The sequence below is a fragment of the Ambystoma mexicanum genome, chromosome 7q (genome assembly GCF_040938575.1).
Source record: "Ambystoma mexicanum isolate Mex_15411 chromosome 7q, UKY_AmexF1_1, whole genome shotgun sequence".
Lineage (NCBI taxonomy): Eukaryota > Metazoa > Chordata > Amphibia > Caudata > Ambystomatidae > Ambystoma > Ambystoma mexicanum.
In genome coordinates this window covers 496,322,720-496,341,941 of record NC_090941.1, presented here as the reverse complement: position 1 = coordinate 496,341,941, position 19,222 = coordinate 496,322,720, and the positions used below count along the sequence as shown (strand labels likewise).

The 19,222-nt window shown below is 42.9% G+C and overlaps 1 protein-coding gene across 1 annotated transcript in view; it reads left to right on the top strand.

The window, feature by feature from the left end:
* Window positions 1–12,620, top strand: part of MLNR (motilin receptor) — a 170,631-nt gene extending 158,011 nt beyond the window's left edge. Inside the window, exon 2 of the mRNA XM_069640668.1 lies at window positions 11,749–12,620. Coding sequence (XP_069496769.1) covers window positions 11,749–12,065 — 317 coding nt within the window. The 3' untranslated portion in view covers window positions 12,066–12,620. The remainder of the gene's footprint in view (window positions 1–11,748) is intronic.
* Window positions 12,621–19,222: the final 6,602 nt, after the last annotated feature.

Genomic DNA, 19,222 nt, shown 5'->3' with positions numbered 1-19,222 from the left:
ATGGATTTATGAATTAGAGAGGATAACAGGAGGCAATACACTAGCTATAGGGGACATTAAGGGTCTTCTAGCAGCTATACTTGGGGAGAGAGCTGATGACATTTGGTCGAGAGCAGGATACGCAGGTGTCACTGCCTAGAACACAGCTAATGACGGGGCACCATTTAATAATTGTAGAGCGGCAGTCTGGAAAGCGCTTTGAGTACAATATCCTGATACGTTGGATATGGGCGATATAATGGCATGTAAGATGCAGGAAGGGGAGGATCCACTTGTATACATTCAGAATTTCCAAGAGCAGTGGTCTTTGGAAACGCGCGAGCCATGGGGAAAATCTATACCTGTGTTCTATCATATATTATGTCAAGGGCTACCAGACAAGGTGCAGAGACAGCTCAAGAAACTGGTGGGTTTGGAAGCAAAACCATGGCCATAAATACAGCTAACAATAGTTCATCATTGCAGATTGTTGCAGGAGAAAAATCAAAAGAGAGACGATGGTAGGAAGATTGAGGAGGCTAAGTTAGTTCAGAAGAAGCTATCGGAGTATGCTATAGAAGGGGCAGTGTTAACTAGTGGAGAAGAGTCAGGATCGCAGCCAGTAGCAGGTCTGCCACAGGTCAATAACCAAAGGCAGTTTGATCATGGAGGGAATGGATTTATACCACAAGGTAGGGGAAACTTCCGCGGAAGAGGAGGCTTTTAGAATAATCAAGGGAATTTTCAGAGTAACCAAGATGGGTTTCAGTCTATGCAGAATGATAACCAGGGCATGCAGGCAGGACAAGTCAGAAGACTCCCTCCTGTATGTTGGACATGTGGAATGACAGGGCACATAGCACGAACATGTGGGAGCCAAGGGTATGTACAGAATGGGCACTTCTCAAGAGGGGGGTCCGCTTATCCACCTGAATATGGCTGACAAAGTAGGGAAAGGTTTGCCCAAGATCAAACAGTGTATCAAACACAAGCGCTGAGAATGCAACAGGCTTTGCAACCACAGCAAGCACCATTGAATCCGCCACAAAGTCACAGCACATACCCATGCAGATACAGCAGGGCACAAACACAGGACAGCTATTAACTCCACAGGAAGAGGAATAAGTATGTACCCACAATAGGACAGCTCACTGGGTGACTTGATGTGTTCAGTACTGCCAAATCCTCAAGAGGAACCAAGGGTTGACGTCACGATAGGAGGTAAATCCTTTTCTTTTTTGGTAGAAACGGGAGAAACTTGTTCATGTATACGAGAGGGAAATGCCATGAATGCCCAAGGTTTCACAGGAGCTACAAGTAGAGTTCCTTTTACTGAAAAATTGCCTGTCTTTATAGGAGAATGTGATATGTCTGTCCCATTGTTGTATTCAAAACAGACACCAGTTAATATATTGGGTCGAGATTTAATGACGAAGTAACGCTTGGAATACATTATTTAAATGTGAATGAATTCATTATGGCATTTACAGGACAAATAGCCATACGAGGAGTACCGTTAGAACCAGAATATTTCATTATGGGGTACGCATTCCTTTTAACATGGCTGCCCGGTTTAGTGGGTGAGCATACCTTTTTAGGCCAGAAATTCCCATGGACGAAGAAGGGGGACCGATTTTTCCCTTGGAGTTACAAGCAGCTATAGTACAAAGGTCTTGACCATGCTCATAGGATTTGATGACAATGGCAGATCATGGAGTACAGTAATTGCTATTGGAGAGGGTTACAGATTAACTGACGTCACTGATGAAGATTTAGTTAAAGATGACCCATCCGATGACGAAGTAGTGTTCGAAATGAGCATTACATATTGGGTTAGGGCAGAAAGACGCAAGGTTCCACAAAAAATGATGATAGTGCGACATCGCCCCACATTTTTTGTTTCAGAAATGGCGAAAGTGCCAGTTTCACTATGGACTATGGGCCCTTACGGCATAGGCCTGTTAAAGGGGGTTGGAGAAGTTAAGATTAGACTGAAGCCAGGAGCAATTTTACCTCGAGCACAGCAGTATCCCATCTCTCGAGAGGCAGACAAAGGTATTTTTAAGTCGATATCCGCCATGATGGATCAAGGCATTTTAGCGACGTCAGAGTCACCATGCAATACCGCAGTGTACCCTATTAAAAAATCTAAGGGAGGGTCGTGGCATTTAATTCAAGGCATGCACCCAATTAATCAAATTGTAGAGGCTGAGTTTCCTCTAGTTCCAAATCCGTTGACAATCTTATGTAGTATTCCCCCATATTTGACGGAGATTGATTTGAAAAATGCGTTTTTCTCAATCCTGTTGCAAAAAGATTCTCAGGATCTGACATAATTTACGTTCTGTTAGACTAAACTGAAAAGTACAAGATTACCACAAGAGTATTGTGAGTATCCATCGATTTTCAATAGAGTCCTACAGATGGACTTAAGCAATATTGATTTGCCAAGTGTTGTTTTGCAATACGTAGATGATATTTTGGTCTGTAGTATATCTAAGGAAGAGTGCAAACGTGACTCCGTTCAGCTAATCATTATTTCAGCCAAGAAAGGATACAAAGTGGACATGGAGAAATTGCAGTATTGCTAAGAAGAGGTGTTATACATAGGTCAGTTAATTTCGCATGAAGGAAAGAAAGTCACACCTGAAACGGCTGAGGCAATTTTGAAAACTGCAAAACCGCACACGATAAAGCACATGCAGCAATTTTTGGGACTGTGCAGTTATATATGAGCATGGGTATTTCATTTTAGTTCATACACAAGGCCATATTGCAGGCACTGAAAAAGGCCCAACAAAGCCAGGAAAAGATTGTATGTATGTATGGACTGAGGAAATGGAGGAAGGGTTTGATGATTTAAAAAAGGCATTTTGCAGAGCTCCAGTCTTAGGGATTCCTAATTATTCTGAGGAATTATTTTTATTCTCGCACACAAATGGAACAGTTATGACGGCAGTACTCATGCAGAGAACTACATTGGGGTACAAGCCTCTAGCATATTACAGTGGTATCTTGGACCCATTAATGAAGGGTCACTTCCCTTGCGAGCAATCTTTGGCAGCCGCCACGTTTGCTATTGATAAATCTGCCAGTATAGTAATGGGGTGTTCCATGGCGTTGTTTGTTGAACATGCATTCTTTGCTGTTCTAGAGAAACCTAAAGGTACATTGACGTCTCAAAGAGCTTCTGCTTATGAGGTAGTTATATTGAATCCAGCGATTAAAATAGTAAGATGTAAAACAGTGAACCCTGCCACCTTTGTAGCTGAACCACTGGCTTGACGAGCATGTACTTGATTGCTCAAAATACGAGGAATTCTATGATGAGTTCCAGAGGGTAAAAGAAAATGCTTTGGCAGCGGGGAGATTCTCTTCATTGATGGTTCTTCAAAAATCTATCAAACTGATGGGCAAAGATATTCAGGCGCCGCTATGCTAAGGCACATGGCTAATGGGGAATTTGAAGTAATGGCGAGTGCAAGACTATGTCTCACTTTTCAGCACATGCTGCAGAATTAGTGGCGCTGATTGTCGTGCTCAAGAAACACGCAGACCAGGAAGTAACTGTGTATAGTGACTACGTCTATGTTACGTCAACAGTGCACGCAGCATTAGCGCGTTGGAGAAGGAGGGGCTTCCTCCGAGCAGACGGCACTCCAGTGCAACACACTGCTTTATTGGACAGACTTATTAAAGCACTACAACTCCCAGTAGCCCTTGCGTTAGTCAAGTGTGCAGCGCACACTAAGGGAGCAGACTTTATTTCACACAGAAACCAAGCAGCAGACGAAGAAGCAAAAAGAGTTGCATATTCACCTGATATAATGAGTTTTGATACGCCTGATGTGAAAGAAAGAATGGTGGTGATGATGATTGTAAATGAAAGCTTAAATAATTTATCGAAGACACAATTGATGGAAGTTCAAAGTGGTGCCCCACAAGACAAGAAAGACCTGTGGACACGGAGGGGGTGTTCTTTATTCCCTTCTGATGCACTGTGGCGACAGGAAAGCACTGGTAAACCGGCAATGCCTGTAGCCTTATTAAGGGTGGCGTTGGAACAGCTACACTACCCCTGTAAATTGTATCGTATGTCTAAAGTTTACTGCTGGGCACACGCTGCGAACAGTCAGAGGAGTTATACCTCGATCAAATGGTCCTTTTCAGCATTTACATATTGATTATGTTGACATGCTGCAACTTTGTAATGGTTACAGATATCTGATAGTGGTGGTGTGCCCATTTTCCAGGCGGATCAAGGCTGGTCCATGCACACACCCATATGCCACTTGTGCTGTGAAATTTTTCGTTTGAGAAGCATTTCCTAGATGGGGAATATGTTAGGTGTTGAGATCAGATAATGGCCCACATTTTGTGAATTAAGTGTTACAGCAAATTAGCTTATTGCTCAGCATCACCTGCAAGCGAATGGGATGTGTGAGTGACTCAACGGTCTGCTCAAGCAAAGGATAGCCAAGCTAAAGCTAACGTTGAGAAAAAAATGGCTGTATTGCCTGCCTCTTGCATTATATGCACTGTGGAATCAACCAGGCTCTGATCATCACCTCACGCCCCATGAACTAGTAACGGGGAGGTGAATGAGAACTCCTCTCACTCCTCCATCGAGGACTAGAAGTGATGCCCAGACGATAGCAGAATTGTTAAGAGAAGAGTTTCGTGCCTACTTGACATGTATGACTACAAGTATTTCAGTCATTTCAGACCAAGTCAACCAGACGGGGTGTCAGACTAAGGAACTATTCTTGTCAAAATTGTTTTTCGGAGATCAAGATTTGTTCAGGAACTTTAGCCGCAAATGGCACCAGCCCAGATTTAATGGTCCTTTGTAGTGGAAGATGTCACTCCTTTGGCAGTAAAGGTCCTAGGGAGACACGCTTGGTTGCACCTGGGAGATGTGAAAGTCTACACTGGAGAGACCCCCACCCCCCCACCCCATTTGGAAGCAAGCCACAGAGAAGAAGTTCAGCATGTGCAGACTAGAACGATGACGAGGAAGAAGGATGCAGAGACTGTCCAGTAGACAGATAAAGAGTACATTGGACTGTGGTTCTTTCGAGACACTCTTTGTAGCCCGCTATGCAAGGAGTGAACAAGCTATTGTTCTTGAGCCACAGAAATTTGTGAAAACATTGGACTGGGAAGCATTGAGATCCAGAAGAAGGAAAATTCCAAATATTGAGTTCATCTTTGACGAATGGAAAAGGGAGCAGTTCAATGATTCCTTTCTTACTGAGTTTCTCTTTGGAGGCACCCATGGTAGTGCCTAATGGAAACAATAATCTGATCATTCTTGCTGTTTTCTTCTTTATTCTTCGTGCATATCCTGCGCTGGTTGGGAGAACTGTTGACATTCACGTGTTCCTGCAAGATCCTAAAAGGGTCCAATCGTGAGGAGACTGCTCACAGCCATAGTACAGAAAATGCAGATGGTGATATCTGACGAAGATGCACACAAACTGCTTGGAAAGGTCTTTTATTTCTTGATTGAAGAGCATCCTTATCTTGTTGGACGACAAACCAATACTCGTGTATTTCTGAGAGATCCCAGGAATCGACCTGTGATAAATTGGCTGATAAGTGAAATTTGTGAGCAGATTTGCTTGCTACCTGAACATCTTGTTGAAAGTACGGATGGTGCTGTTGAGTGATGACATTCACAATCTACAGGATTTGATCTTTTACTATGTGCTTGAAACTCATCCTCATCTTGTTTGGCGCAAGAATAACACTTTTGTATTCATCTGGAATCCTGTCAATCATCCTGCAATCAGCCAACTGCTTGTAGAGTTTTTGGAGCAGATTCAACAGTTGACAGAATATTTGATGAGATTGTCCGATTAAACAGTAGTCATAGGTAATATGGGCAACAATGTTAGAATAGGGCTGCAAGACTTATCCTTGGCCTGAAGCTCAGGAATGGTATCGCTGCAGCCCTAAAATGTGTACTTTGGCTCTTGCTAATTGTAAGGACTACAATATGTCCAAGTTTGTTCCCCTAAATACTTCCCTGCTACACCCTTCTGCTGCTGCAACTCCGATACTCTGCTTGTCAAATGCTTTTTGAAACAGAGAGCGGGAGGTATGTCTCTGTCTTCGGCTGGTAACTCTCTTTGGAACAACCTTCCTACTCATTTTATACTTGAACTGAACTTGATTAAGTTTTTAAAACATCTGAAAACTCTGCTTTTGTGTTCTTGTTTTACTTAATCCCTTGCCTGCTAATACCACTGCCACTGAGACTGGTGGCCTGGTCCCTCATAAACCTCACAGATTCTAGGTCCTATATCTAGTCGACATCAGTACACCCCTCCACCCTTCAGCACTGCCCTTCCGGGTATACCGCCTGGTGGCTGTGTACCACAACCTTGGGATGCCTTTGCCCAAGCAGGTAGTTTGTGGCCTCCCACTTTGGTATGACTTGGCACTTTCCTTCTGGGCTTCTATGAGCACTTGGTAATCCCTACTCCTCTTTCCATTCATGCACTTTTACTGCACAATGCATATGTGCATTTATAGCAGCACAATTTACAATGTACAATCTTTTTTTATATAAGCAAGGGAAATGCATATGGAAAAGATTTGTAGAACATTGTTAAGTGGCAATTGGTGGGTGCAAGTTTAATATGTTAATAGGGTTATCTGTAGAGTTTTTTTTTAACTGATTGGAGCATGTATGTGTGACTGTTTCAAAGCAGGCAACGAGGGAGTGCTACAAACATAACAGTAAAAAGGGTAGATGGGCGATGGGGTGGACGTGCAATCTGGGTTTTTTAATAAAGCATGGCCTAAACAGGGGACTGCGAAGACCACGGATAGTCATGAAGGGCCATGGATTATCAAGTTTGCCTTTCTTTCATTTTTCTTTTTTTTCCTGATTGTGTTATTTGAAAATGAATTCTGTGGATGAAATTGTTTTAATATAAATTTGTTAAAGGTTGAATTAAGTTTTAACCAATAAAACAAAAAGCAAAAACGTATTGTATGCTAGAGAAAAGTATTTGGGACAGAAACATTTTTCTGTACTTTTTTCTTTTTCTCTCGTATACAATTTTCCAATTTTTTCCATTAGCATAGTAGAAAATGCTAATCACAATGTTGGAGAATCTTATTGAGTCTAACTACTTTACAGAAAAATGTAAAGTTGATGGAGTCTATAAGCTTATTTTTTTTATTTCTTTTCATTACTGTGAAAGGTGGCTGCTAAAGGAACCTTTTTTGGTGTTTTTTTATTTAGAATTGTTTACATTTTTTTTACGTTTTTTGCAGGAGAGGCCAGGAAGTAAGGTGGGGAGGGAAACATGGGAAGGGGCAGCAAGCACAGATATGGAGGGGCAGGGGAAAATTGCTCCTGCCTGCAGAGTGGTGAGTTGCAGTATATACAGAGTTCAGTTGTTTTTCGAAAGATATGGATCAACAGCCTCTTTTATGGCTTGCAAGGTAGCTAGTGGGATCTCGTGCCCCACAGGAGTAGCCTGTGTGGTGGCAGTATTGGTTGAGGAAGATGAGGACGAGAAGACAGCCTACTACTTCTTTCTTCTTCTTAATTATCGGAGGCGTGGGCGGACCCACGCAGGCGCTTCCCCATCCTATAGGATGATGTGCACCGTCCTACTACTTCCCGAGAAAAGAACAACCTTTCCCAGAGCATCCCGGTGGTTGGATTTGGTATGGCGTCGCATGGAGGTGGTCCCGTTGGAGTACTGCCCAGGTTGTCCGCGACTGAGTACACTCAGTGCATTTTTCTTTGGTAGCATTAGCCTTTGGTACATCCACAACCGTGGTAAAGAACTGCCACACCTATGATGCTCTCTGAGTGCAAGAGGTAGGCATTTCCTCTACCTCATCATCCTGATCCTCTGGATTGTTTTCTGAATTATTGCACTTGTTCCATTATCTAGCCCATCCAGCTGGTTGTGGTGGTGGCTCCTGGGGAGGAGGGATGGCAAAAGCTGATGCCATTTCTGAAGATAAATAGCATTTGTGCTAATATTCTTTCAAGCATGTGCTGTGTCCTAAATTGCAAATGGATAATCAGTAAGAATAGATGCAGGAGCTGTGCAAGGGTACATTTTCATCTTAAAACTAGATCAGCTGAAAATGCAAAGCACAAACCCGTGCTCAAATTATGGATGCGTTCGCAAACATGTCATCATTCCGCCTGTACACAAGGTCACGTGACACTGTCTGGAAAGTCTGTGGTGACGTCAGATATGCGCAAACATCGGCGAACACAATAACAGTGGAAAATGTTGCAAAACCTTTAGTGTTAAAAATGTTGCTTGGAGGTGGGGAATGGCACCTTTTTAAGTTAAAACGTTCTACATCGGCTGAAAATGCAGCTATATTAGGGTTAAGTGTGATATTAGGAAGTTGTACAAAATTAGGGTGCACTGGTAAAACCCATAAAATTCACTGAAAAAACATTGTCAAAGGGATGTTATGTTTAAGTTACACTAATAAAAACCTATCAAATTCAGTGAAAATCTTTTTTAATGGGATGTTATGATTGCAAGTAAAACTGAAAAACCCCGGAAATTCACCAGTCATGGTAAGCTAAGCAACCATAATTCGCGCCACCACTGTGCACTGCTAAGACGGACACCCAGGACATCAAAGATGACATCACAAATGTCATTCATGACATCACTGATGACATCACATATCTAGGCCACTTGTTTTTATTCACTGACATATCTAGACCTGGTGGTTTTGTTCATTGACAGTCAGAATATGTAAATTCAAAAGGTACTATATATCTAGACAGTAACCTTGTCATGTGTTCTTAAAGTAGTTTGCTTAGCGTTTCGTCTTATCTGATGGTGCATATACATGGGGTAATAAGCACACCTCAAACACACAATTAGTTAGTTTACATGCAGATGAACTTTAATCTTATTGAGATTTTCTGGTGATGTTGTTTCTTTCTTCCTTACTTTAGTTTCCCTGTATAGCCCTCTGATTTGTAGGTATTGTGGGTCTTTATAGCTATTGTTTGTACTAACACAAGTGTGTGGTAAGTTTTGAATTGTTAGCTGTTTATTCCATGTTGAACAATACTCAAAACTCCAATGTAGCATTCATTTTTTTACTTTCCAAAATTACTATATTAAAAATATTGTACTTCTATGGTGCATGGTGCATGCTGCAACGATTGCCTATGTGTATGTATAATATTCCCTTTCAAACCTATCCCACTTTCGGATAACTTTACCACATATTGCCGGTCCCAGGTGGACATGGCCACTTTGACCCCATTTGTCATCCCTTGTGGTCATGACTAGTAGCCAGATTGTCTGGGTCATGACCTTATGCCGCCATGACCCGGACAATCTGGCCACTGCCCATGGCCGCAGGCTATACTTCAGTCACCAAAAGTATATCACTGTTTTTTTCTACCTACATTATGACACACAGGCATATTTGCAAAACCATGCTTTAAGATCCTTGCCAATGCTCCTCACATGAGTTTGCTTGAAATCCATCTGTTTTATTTTTTCAAAAGTGTCAAAATGTATGTACATACAATATTCATATAACTTAGCCCCCACTTGACAAAACCTATCCAGACTTTACACAAAACATTTAAGGTTGGGTCTATAATATTTCTGGAAACGTTTGTCCACATTTGTCAAACGGCAACAAAGGTATAAGCCATTTAAAGATGTTTAGTCCCCCCTCTAATTTAGCCCCCTCTTGACAAAATCCCACCAAACTTTGCACAAACATTTATATCTAGATGTAAAATGTTTTTGCACACATTCGTGTAGATTTGTGAAATGGCACCACATTTATAAGCCTTTACAATATTTGGGACTCCCCCTCTAATTTTGCCCCCTCTTGACAGAATCCCACCAAACTTTGCAAAACCATTCAGAATCAGGTCTAGAATAGAATTCCATGCAGTTACATTGTATGGCGTCAAAGTAATAAGCCATCCAAAAATTGCTTTTCACCATCCCTGTAATGTAGAAATAGGCATAGATGTCCCTGACCATCCGAAGTGTTCGGGAACATCTCAGGACCGAACCCGAACATCCGGAGTGTTCGCAGACTTCGGGGATGAAAAACACCTGTTTTTTGGCTTCTTACGGCCATATCCCATCCCATCCTCATCACCCCATCACCTCCCCAGAGATTGTTTGATAAATTTGACAAGTGCAATGTTGTGTTTTTTAATATGTTTTTACTTCGATGCCCGCGGACACCGGCGGCTGTTCGTGAAACCAATCGAACATGGCAGGTGTTTCCAAAAATCTGACGCACTTCACACTTTTCACCATCCAATCAGTGGGCGTGTCCGATGTCCGCTGACATCACGTCGCCCTCTAGGCCAATAGGATTCCTGTCTGCGTACCAAACAGGGAAATGGGTCCACGGACCGAACCCAGATATCACTAAATTTGTTTTACCTGCTTTTAGCCCGTTTTAAAGAAAACTACGGGATGGAATTACACTAAATTTACAAAAGCACGCTTTCGGGACCAAGCCGCCGCTCCTGCCACAAATTTGGTGAAAATCCATCCAGCGGATTAGGCAGTAGACGTGAGCAAACATTTGTTTCCATTGCATCTATGGAAAAAAAAATGTAGGACCCCCTCTAACTTTGCCCCCCCCCCTTGTCGAAACCTCATCAAATTTACCAGTAAAATTCAGAGCGGGCCATATACATTTTTTGCAAAGTTTGGTAAGGATTCGTCCAGGGGGAGCGAAGTTATAAGCCACCCACAAAGTGCTCCTCCTATGAGTTGAGGAACTTAACCATAACTACACGGGCGCTACCGCAGGCCTTGGAATATATATATATATATATATATATATATATATATATATATATATATATATATATATATATATACACACAGCACTCAATGGAAGGAGGGGGCGCACTCTGGTTCCCTGCACAATTCACCTCCACAGCTACCGATGTTCTCCTCCGACCGGTTTCTGTGCTCATCACCTCATCAGGGAGACAGTCTCATTTGCAGTCAAAAGCCAGTGCTAGTGTAACCAATCAATGTTGATTCTGCTGCAAGGACATATGGTAGCTGTAGTTGTCAGGTTTGCAGAACATCTGCTACAAACACCCACAGTCGGGGACAGTGGCAGTAGTCGGCAGCCGCAAGTCTGCAACCAGAAGACTGCCAGATGATCGCTATAATAAGGGTGAAATGTCTTCCATCTTGTGAAATGTCCGTCTTGGATTGATTAAGCAATGTACAAAGCAGCACTGCCTTGTCAAACAAAGGCAATTTTCTGCAACAAAAGGCTTGTAGTTGAGCTAACTTGCTGATGTGGCTCTGAACTAACTGGAGACGAACTTCCAGCTGTGGCATGCGGCATGTGTGACTTGGCTGAATTGGAACATTCTACATATTTGCGTCTGATTCACAAAACATTTTTGAATGCGATTATCCCATTGCAAAACGCTTTGTGAATCCGGTTCGTAAAATAGACGGATCAGCCGAGATGTCTGTGTTCCATGAACGTTAATTACGTTTCTGATTGTGTGCATGAACTGCTCAGCGCTAACTCTCCTCTTTGAAACATCGGCTTGAGACCGCCCGTTCTCCATAGTGTTGCTATATGTCATCTAGAGAGTTGAATGTTGTCAAGCTGTGGGAGCAGTGTGTGTACAGAAGGCTGCCTTGTTTGTGTGCACTCTACCATATAATGCAATTTAATTTCAGGTTGCGAAGTACTATGCTTGCACCGATGCTGACCCGTGTTATCGCTTTTCTTTTGCAGCTGTGGTTGTCCTGTCTTTTGTCATTTGCTGGCTGCCTTTCCACATAGGCAGGATCCTGTTTAGCAACACGGCGGATATTCGAATGCTCTACATCTCCCAGTACTTCAATATTGTTGCCTTGGTGCTTTTCTACCTGAGTGCTTGCATCAACCCCATCCTCTACAACCTGATCTCCAAGAAATACCGGACTGCTGCCTACAAGCTGCTGCGGTCCAGCGCCACCGGCGAGAGGACCTTCACCGTCACCAGAGAGGACACCGGGGCCTACACAGAGACTAGCGCCAGCGTCCACAATGACTATGTTACTCCAATCTAAGACTCATCTCTTCAAATAAGGGCCGATCACGTTTTTAAAATGCTTAAATGAGCAGTTGTTGTTTTTAGGTTTTTTATTTGAATACGTCTATAGGATACATGCTTGGATGTTATTTCACAAGCAACAGAGATTGTGTCACCGGTTATTGAAAGGAATTGTGCCATGCTTATGATATGTGAACAGTCCTGACATTATCCCGATGAATTACAGATTTTGAATCAATGGGAAGCCTAAAAAACGATATCAGGCAGCGTGCATTATGGCTCCACAATGGCCTCTGCGGGTTCCGGCGACATTGACCTTCAGTGGTGTGGTTTATATTTATGATGTAGGCCAACAGGACTCTGAGGTCATCTCTAATGCATGCATACCAGTCGTGCGTGTTCTTTTCTCTTGGTTTCATGGCTACATACGTTCTATGATACACAGACATCATATACCAAAGATTTTCTTAACTCTGTTTCTTCCTTTGCTTTTCAACGTTTTTTTCTAGTTCGAATTTCGATCCGGATTAAAAGTAAAAGGTAACTTTTCATGCAGTTTGTATACAGCCAATACATGCCTTGGGAGAGGGATGCAGAGCCAAAAAGCTGTGTACATTTCCCCAATCATTGTATATCTCTGCGACTGATATAGGAACACTTTGGAGGGATATTTGTGTTGGGGGGGGGGGGGGGGGTATGTGTGTGTGTGTGTGTGTATATATATATATGTATACACATCTTGATATGCATACGTGGAAATGCATATTTCTGGGTGAACATTTATTTAACGTATGTTTGAATGAATGTGTGTTTATAGATATATAAACGTGTATGTTTGTGTACGTTATAGCTGTTACAATTGTGTACAATAAATGTCTGAACTATGGACAGAAAGGTGCAAAAAATGGAGTACAATAAAAAGTACGGGAGCTTGAGCGAACGCAACAAGACGGTTTTTAGGGCTTTTGATAACTCGGAAAACAGGATGGACATTTCTGATTTGTCAAACATGGCAACAGCAAGGGCTGTTTGAGATATTGTAGGATCCAGAGAACTCTACCGCGTCTGCAAGCAAGGCATGACCCATCACGCCTTGTTCGCAGATAAATCAGTAATCTAGCTCAGCGGTTTACGCGCCTGCTGCTGCGAACTGTGTGAGATCAGCCTTTCATCCTTCTGAGGTTGATCAATGAGTACCAACTCCAGTTGGGATGACAAATGTGTGTAAATATGTTCTATGTAAAGCACTTAGGCGTAAGCGCTATATTAATAACAAATCATTATCATGTTATAAATGGAGGATGTGAATTTGTATGTATTTATTTTAACATGTTTGCTTTAGCTTGGACCTTCCGCAGGGGTAAATGAGAGCTTTACAAAAAGAGTGTTGTGAGGAATTGTATCCGCTCCTTTGGGTGTTCATGGCACGGAAAAGAACATTAAACATGAAGAGCGACTTAACCCACTTGTCAGAGAGGAAGGTGTCAGACCCGTTCTAAAGAAGCATGGGCCCTAATCATAAAGCCTCCCTGCTGCTGGAAACCAATGTGCAATGTGTTACTGTTTAACTTCACAAAGGGGCTCCTTTTGCATGAACCCCTAAATATCATCATTATCACAATGCCTTTATTCGACAATTTGTCATTTGACATATATACACAATATTCCTACTATATACAGTTGGAATTCACAATGGATGTGTTAGGTGCAAAACATTGTCATACTATATCATTAATAGCCTTATTAAAAACCCTACTAATAAAAACGAAAGAATTATTACACTAATTATGACACCAAGAAACAAATCTAAAATCTAAGAGGAATAATAATGTGAGCCCCGCTTTTAAATAAAACCTCTAGGTCTAAAATAGTATCATAAGTCCCAAAATTCATCTCAACAAATACAGTCACTGCAATTGTATTTCTAGCTCTTATGCACCATACATAAATGTTGCCACATGATGTACTATAATATCTGCTGTTTGTCTGCATGTTTTTTTTTCAAGTTTATTTTTTTATAGAAATCTCGGACCACATAAAGTACAATTCGATAACAAACCAAACATATAGCATTATAGCTGCTCAACATTCATGTGTCGGGACTTCATTTTGTCTGATTTAACAATACAACTGTTGCTCTCACACTCGTTAGCAACTTCTTATGAAACAATTTAGGGAAAATCAATTAGTGCTAAGTCTGCGCACAGTTCAAAGACAACAAAGAGGAAAGGGAAAAGAAGAGGAGAAAAAAACCCCAGTAAAGTTCATTATGTCTTTGGTACTTTTATCTAAGACACACATTTCATGCAATCCCAATGTCTGCATGTTCTATGGAGCGGATATTACCAGCATTAGGAATTTACTTCCTGTATTTACACCTAGGCGTCCTAAGAAGCATGAAATGAGCCCATGTTTCACTTTCCCGGCCGCAGGCTGGGCAATCATCACTGCAGGTGACACTCTCAATATTGAGAGTATTAAATCTCAGCTTTGAGAGAAGTGTGCATCCAAAAGGCGGGTATATTTTACCCAAATATAACTCAAAGCCCATTACATGCTTGCCTGTCAAATAGGTTAGACCCATGGCCAAACCACTGCATGCATCAAACATATTCCTTTCTGACAACTCAGCAGCCAATGTCTCAACTAACACTGCACTTGGCTTAGTAATAGATGCAGGGTTATTCCAAAAGAAATCGAGATTCAGGTCATGCAAATATCCTTTTACATCCATGAACCAGGACACCAACCTCCCTCCCTCTCTCAATACTCAATATGTGAGATATTGAATCACTGTAATTAATTACGCTTGGGCATGCCCAAATCCTTCTCCAATACAGCACTGGTCTCAAATTTAGGTCATCAACAATTGGTTTCAGACCAAGTTCCATGAAGAGAGGAGAGCTAGAACAACTAATGGGCAAGCTAAGTAGATTTTAAAAGAATGCCTTTTCAGCCATTGAAAGTTTATGACAATTAGCGTAACCCCAGATATCCGCCCCACACAGGGCAGAAGGTTTCGCCTGGGCCCTGTACATCTCAAGGGCTGGAGGGAGAGCTCGCCTACCATGGGTATTGTAAAGTCTCTTGATTACCCCACAGGACTTTCCCAAGTTGCTATATGATTTCTCTATCTGAGAGGTCCAGTGGCCATTGCTGTTACACCTGACCCCTAAAATAATCATAGAATTGCACTTGCTCTAAGATATTGCCATTGACATTCAGAGCTATTCTTTGGGCTTGGCAACCCTGGATCTAAAGACAAGAGCTGTAGTCTTCTCAGTGTTACACTCAAATTGCAGTTAACTATATTTAGTCAAAAAAGCATAACACCTTTTCTGTTGCAAACCAATGTTCAATTTGTTACTGTTTAAATTCACAAAGGGGCTCCTTTTGAATGATCCATAAATATCACAGAGGGGACTGCTTACGATTTCACTAACATGCCGGTAGTTACCTCCGCAATATAGGGTTTAATTTTGTGACAGAGTGCAATTATAACACGGAAAGCTGGACGGCCCGGGGTTTCCGTGTCATGCTTACACTTCTGCCAAAATTAATGGCGAATGCTGCCTAACTTGCCGATGTGGCACACAGCATTTACTTGGATTCCTGTGGAATTTTGCAGGTGCAAAAAAACATGCCGAGTTGATAGGAATCCCTTATCCAAAGCTTCTCTGCCTGCAGAGCGGATGAGGTGTCAGGATTGTACATTTTGGATGTGTGCTGCTGTTCTGTTTTTACAAACACCTCAAAAGCGGGCAGTGAGTAGAAACTATGTGGAAAACGTTAATTGCGTGGTTTTAACTCACCATGCATTTTATATACAAGGGCAAAAATGAACTCAGAGAGCTTTTGCACTCAATGTTGGTGCATTAGCACACATTATTTTTCAAAGATAATGCTGGGCCTGCATTAAATCAGGGGTCATTTTAATTTAATCCACAGTACAAAAGGTCCACCATGTAGAATATTTAATTTTTCCACAACGTAGTTGAATAGAAAGCGTACAAAAATGGTAGTATTGCCTTAACTCTTACATTTCCCTGTAAGTTTGTGGAACAGTGTAAATGCCTCCAATCTGAAGATGGTCTGCGGTGTAAGGGAGACCTGTCCATTGGCTGTGGGGCACTATGACCCAAAAAGACTCTAATAGAGCACTAAATGGGCAGCCGTTTCAAAATGTAAGATGTAAGCTTCTTTAATGTTACTGAGGATTCCCAGCCTGACGATGAGGAATATTCAAACAGCATGTGAACCTATGAGAGGAACCAGTTCTGGAGAGCCAGAATTAAAGGACAGTGGACCTCATTCCGACCCTGGCGGTAGGGGGTTAACAGTGCCGGTAGAGCTGCCGGCGCTGTTAACCCCCTACCGCCTCATTACGAGGTCTGCTCGTGGGATCCGCTAAGGATGCCTGATAAAAGCAGGCGTCCTTAGCGGGTCCTGCGAGCAGACCAGGATGCTAACAACGGGCCCATCATTAACGGGCCCATCATTAACGGGCCCTCCAAGGTCGTAATGGCCCGGTTTTCACCATTCATGGAACCCGGACCTGGTACCCTGTATGGGGGTAGCCATACCGCTAAAAGCAGCTTGGTTACCGCCATACTCGGAATGAGGCCCAGTAACTTATTCCAAATAGTGGATTTCAAGAGAATGGAATCTTTTGCCTTAACGCCAGCATGAAAACTCTTTCTGGAGGTAATGCATCCACATTTGTCAGGCAAGGCAGACTGGCAGGCAAAGTATGCTGAGCTCCCCAACTGCGCTTGACAAATTTAAGAGACTCCCACAGGTCGGGAAGAATGATGGTAAAAGTGCACTGTCACTTTTACTGCGATTTTTACTTATCCGGGGGACCCCAAACCAATGCCTTATTGTGTTTGAAAGGTGTGATTGGTGGTGACCAGTGCCCAGGCTAGGCACATGGTGTCTCACCCACTTTACAATGGGAGTTGGAGTTTCAATGGTCGAGGGGAGTAGACTCTTCTTTGCCCGATAATACAAGTGAGTTCGAACGGCAGTCCTTTCTGTCCACTCAAACGTTGGAGAGTGCAGCTGCTTGTGATTTGGGTTGGGCTCTTCCCTTTCTTCCTTCAGTAAATGGAGACAATGCAGCACTGCCCTGGAAAGGCAGTGTACTATATGCTTAATAATGTATCCATATTTGTGCCACATTGTGTGTTTGCATTCTGCCAATAAAGTACTGTTAACAATGGCCTTGGACAACCACCTGGGGAAAAGAAGCCAAGGATGGGGATAGTCAGTCCTATGTCCAGGTTCTCACATGTTTGGAGCAAAGTCATTCACGTTCACATGGCAAGCCCTTGATCGGGCACTGCCGGTGACATATCAAGATGATCGCTGAAGGGTCAGAACCAGTGTGTTAGGGTCTTTTACATCAAGGTCGCATTTGAAAGTATTAGTGATGTGTCAGGGCCCCCCAGCACGTGGCTGACTCTTTCGCAGCTTTTCTGCATTACATAATGAACATTAAATTCACAAACGTTTAACAAATTAAACCCCAGTTTTCGATTAAAAAATATTGAGACTCTTACTCTTGCTTTACTTGCGATGGACATTAGTACATAATGCTCGTTTTTATAGGCCAAACCGGCCATCTCAGCAACACAATGCAACACTATTTTGTGCCCAATTTATCTCTGATATGCCAGACAAAGCCTTGCAAGATATTTATCATTTCACCACGGATAGGCTACTTTCCCTTCATCAAGGTGTAAAGCTCCTGCATGCACTGGCACTGGCCACAAACACAATGCAAAGAGGCGAGAGGTGTGACACAGATCAGCCCCAGGGGGTAGACGCCCTGGATTCACTATAACATCAGTGAATACGGGCTTGAGTTCCAGGCTGGTATAGACTGGGGCCAGGGCTGGAGCTTGAAGAACATCTCCTCGATTTCCATCTGTTCCACTAATGTTAGTTTGTAGTGTGTAGTCGGCGCTACTGAGCATACTGTATTTTGTTGTTATTTGTTTATTGTATACTATAAACTCCTGATTTTTTGGCAGGTGTGTTTGTGTGTAATCTAATATTTTTTTGGTGCGGGAAATAACTACAGGGAATGTGTTCATTAGTTCTTGCTACATATGTATTCTTTTTTTTCCAATGTGTTCCTTTTATTGTAACAGTTTAGGTAATAAAAAAATGAACAAAGACATAGGGGAGACAGTAAACAGCAGAGGGATCAATCACATTGCCAACCACGAGCATTACAATACCTTTTCATTCACGCAATATCAGATTTCACCAATAGTACATGCAGCGACTGGAATAGTGAGGAGTCTCAGGCACTGTCCATTCTGGCATAACACAAAGTACCAGCATCATGGGTCGTGCTCCCATCCTCTAGAATTTAGTACTTCGTGCACCACCTGAGGGTTGGCAGCATCGCACCGTCCCTGGGAACTGCTCTGCTTACTCAAAGAAAGGGGACCAGGTGCTGTGGGACTTTCCCATACTCCCCATGCGCCCTGCTCTGATTTTCTCTGCAACTGCTGTATCCAACCATTTCACCCACCACATGGTGATCACGGGGCCCTCGGGGCTCTTCCAGGGGTGCGCTTTAGTAATCTTTGCTGCTGTGAGGAGGTGTGTGATTAGGTCGGCTATAGGGCCTGTTAGGGGAAACGCCCCATCGCCTGTGTCGCTCAGCAGTACTATCCCCGGATTCCAGGTGATCGTCAGCCCAGTTATGTGTTTAATCTGCACCAGTGCCTCCTTCTAGAATTGGGCAGATTTCTGGCAGGACCACAGGAGGTGGAAGAGCGAGCCTGTGGTCTCGCACCCCCCTCCAGCACAGTGGTGACAGTGATGGGTTACTCTCTCTTATGCAAGGTTTCTGGTGTGATGTACCACCTGTAGCACACCTTTGCTGCCCCCTCCCTAGTTGTGACACACTTGGAACTTCTAAATGCACAGGCCCAGATCCAGTTCCATTCCTCTGCCCCAGCTCTCTCCCTAGGCCCCTTTCTCACCCGGACATGTAGCTCTCCTTCTTAGTGGGGTCTGACCTGTCTGGGAGCATGAAGATGGTTGAAATTGTGCTCTTGGGTGCTGCAGCCGTCAAGGAATGTTCTAGAGCATTAAGCTCTCCCCTGCCCTGTGCTTTTGTGCTGTACTGTGACATCCAGTGTCGAAGCTGGGTGT